Raw genomic sequence first — 1,592 nt, 5'->3', positions numbered from 1 at the left:
ATAAATCCGTTAGATGAAAATAATACTAACTACGGATTAGTTAAAAGATTTAACATCAGCAAAGGAAGTAGAATAATAGATTTAATGGGACGTCTTCATATCGATTTAGCGAACCAGCCTAAGCTTCTAACGAACAATGTAGACCTAAGAATTAAATTGGAGAGATCTAAAGAAAATTTTGCGCTAATGGCGGATAACGACGACTATAAAATTATTATTAAAAACGCCTCGCTAAAAATTAATAAAGTAGACGTTAGTTCGTCAATACAGATAGGAATTGAAAAAGCGCTCCAAACCGGTATAATTAAATTACCGTTCCGTAGGACAGATGTTAAAGTCTTTACATTAACTAGCGGGATTCAGACTACAAGTATATCAAACGTTGTTATCGGTCAACTACCTTATAGAATAACTCTCGAATTAGTTTCTAATTCTGCATTTAATGGAAATGTGAAGCGTAATCCTTTTAATTTTAAAAATTATGATTTAAATTATATATGTTTATCAAAAGACAATCAAATGATTCCTTCTAAACCCTATACTCCGGATTATACCAATAAAATTTATGCAAGAAATTTTATCTCGTTATTTGAAGATACCGGATGTATTCATCATCATAAATCTATAAATATATCGTACGACAAGTACCGAGACGGTTATACTTTATATTGTTTCGATCTTACCCCCGATAAATCAGGCTCTGAGAATCACGTTAGTGTTAACGAGCTGGGAAACATTTCTGTGGAATTAAAGTTTTTGAAGGTGATACCGGAAACCATAAACGTTATTTGTTTGTTAGAATATAATAATACCTTAGAAATCGATTATTCACGAACCGTATTCGTCGATTATTAATGAATATCCTTACGTTGTGGAGATTAGCAGCGAGCGATCCGAAAATAAAAAGAAATTTTGGAGGAGTTTTTGCATCTGACAATCTTCCATTTTGAGTTGGTAATAAACAATCTTTTATAATTAATTTAGATGAAAAAAATAAGCCTGGAAGTCATTGGGTATCGGTATTTTTTACGAAAGATAAAAATTCTTGCATTTATTATGATAGTTATGGATTAAAACCGAGGAAAGCGAGTATCATCAGATTTATAAAACGAAATTCAAAAAAATATTGTTGGAATAATATTATTCATCAAAGTTTGTTTTCCTTAAACTGTGGTTATTTCTGCTTATATTTTTTATATAAAATTAATAGAAATCTATGTTTATCAGAACTGCATGTAACAGATAAATTTTATAACGATGAATTTGTTAAAAATTTTGTTAAAAATAATTTTCATTTATCAAAACCGATTGTAATAACCAATAACCAGTGTTGTAATTCAATAAAATAAAATCTATTTAAAATATGAAAATTGTGTTTTTTATTCACAAAACTTACTATTCATTTTTCTGCTATCCGAACCTCTGGCAGTATTTATACTGATACAGGATTTTCCTTAATAAACAAGTTATGCATTCACCCTGACCCACAAAAATAGGTAACCGGATTTTTCCAATTCGACTTGACAGGACATGTTACAGATTTTCCTATTCGACTTGACAGGACATGTTACGGGATTAGGTTAATCTATCAT

The 1,592-nt window shown here is 29.9% G+C and overlaps 1 protein-coding gene across 1 annotated transcript; it reads left to right on the top strand.

Annotated features, from left to right (window-relative positions):
* Positions 1-11: 11 nt before the first annotated feature.
* LOC111640937 (uncharacterized protein F54H12.2-like) lies at positions 12-1,583 on the top strand. The gene has a single exon (XM_023387027.1). It carries the CDS (start codon positions 85-87, stop codon positions 853-855), a length of 771 nt encoding a protein of 256 aa, XP_023242795.1. The 5' UTR covers positions 12-84; the 3' UTR covers positions 856-1,583.
* The last annotated feature ends 9 nt before the right edge of the window (positions 1,584-1,592 follow it).

Source organism: Centruroides sculpturatus, unplaced genomic scaffold, assembly GCF_000671375.1.
Source record: "Centruroides sculpturatus isolate CEXI.00-Female unplaced genomic scaffold, Cexi_2.0 scaffold1347, whole genome shotgun sequence".
Taxonomy (NCBI): Eukaryota; Metazoa; Arthropoda; class Arachnida; order Scorpiones; family Buthidae; genus Centruroides; species Centruroides sculpturatus.
This window is presented reverse-complemented; position numbering and strand designations above follow the sequence as displayed.

What these genes read in the sequence shown, in the direction of transcription:
- LOC111640937 (XM_023387027.1), top strand. Translation starts at nt 85, where the DNA reads ATGGGACGTCTTCATATCGATTTAGCGAACCAGCCTAAGCTTCTAACG.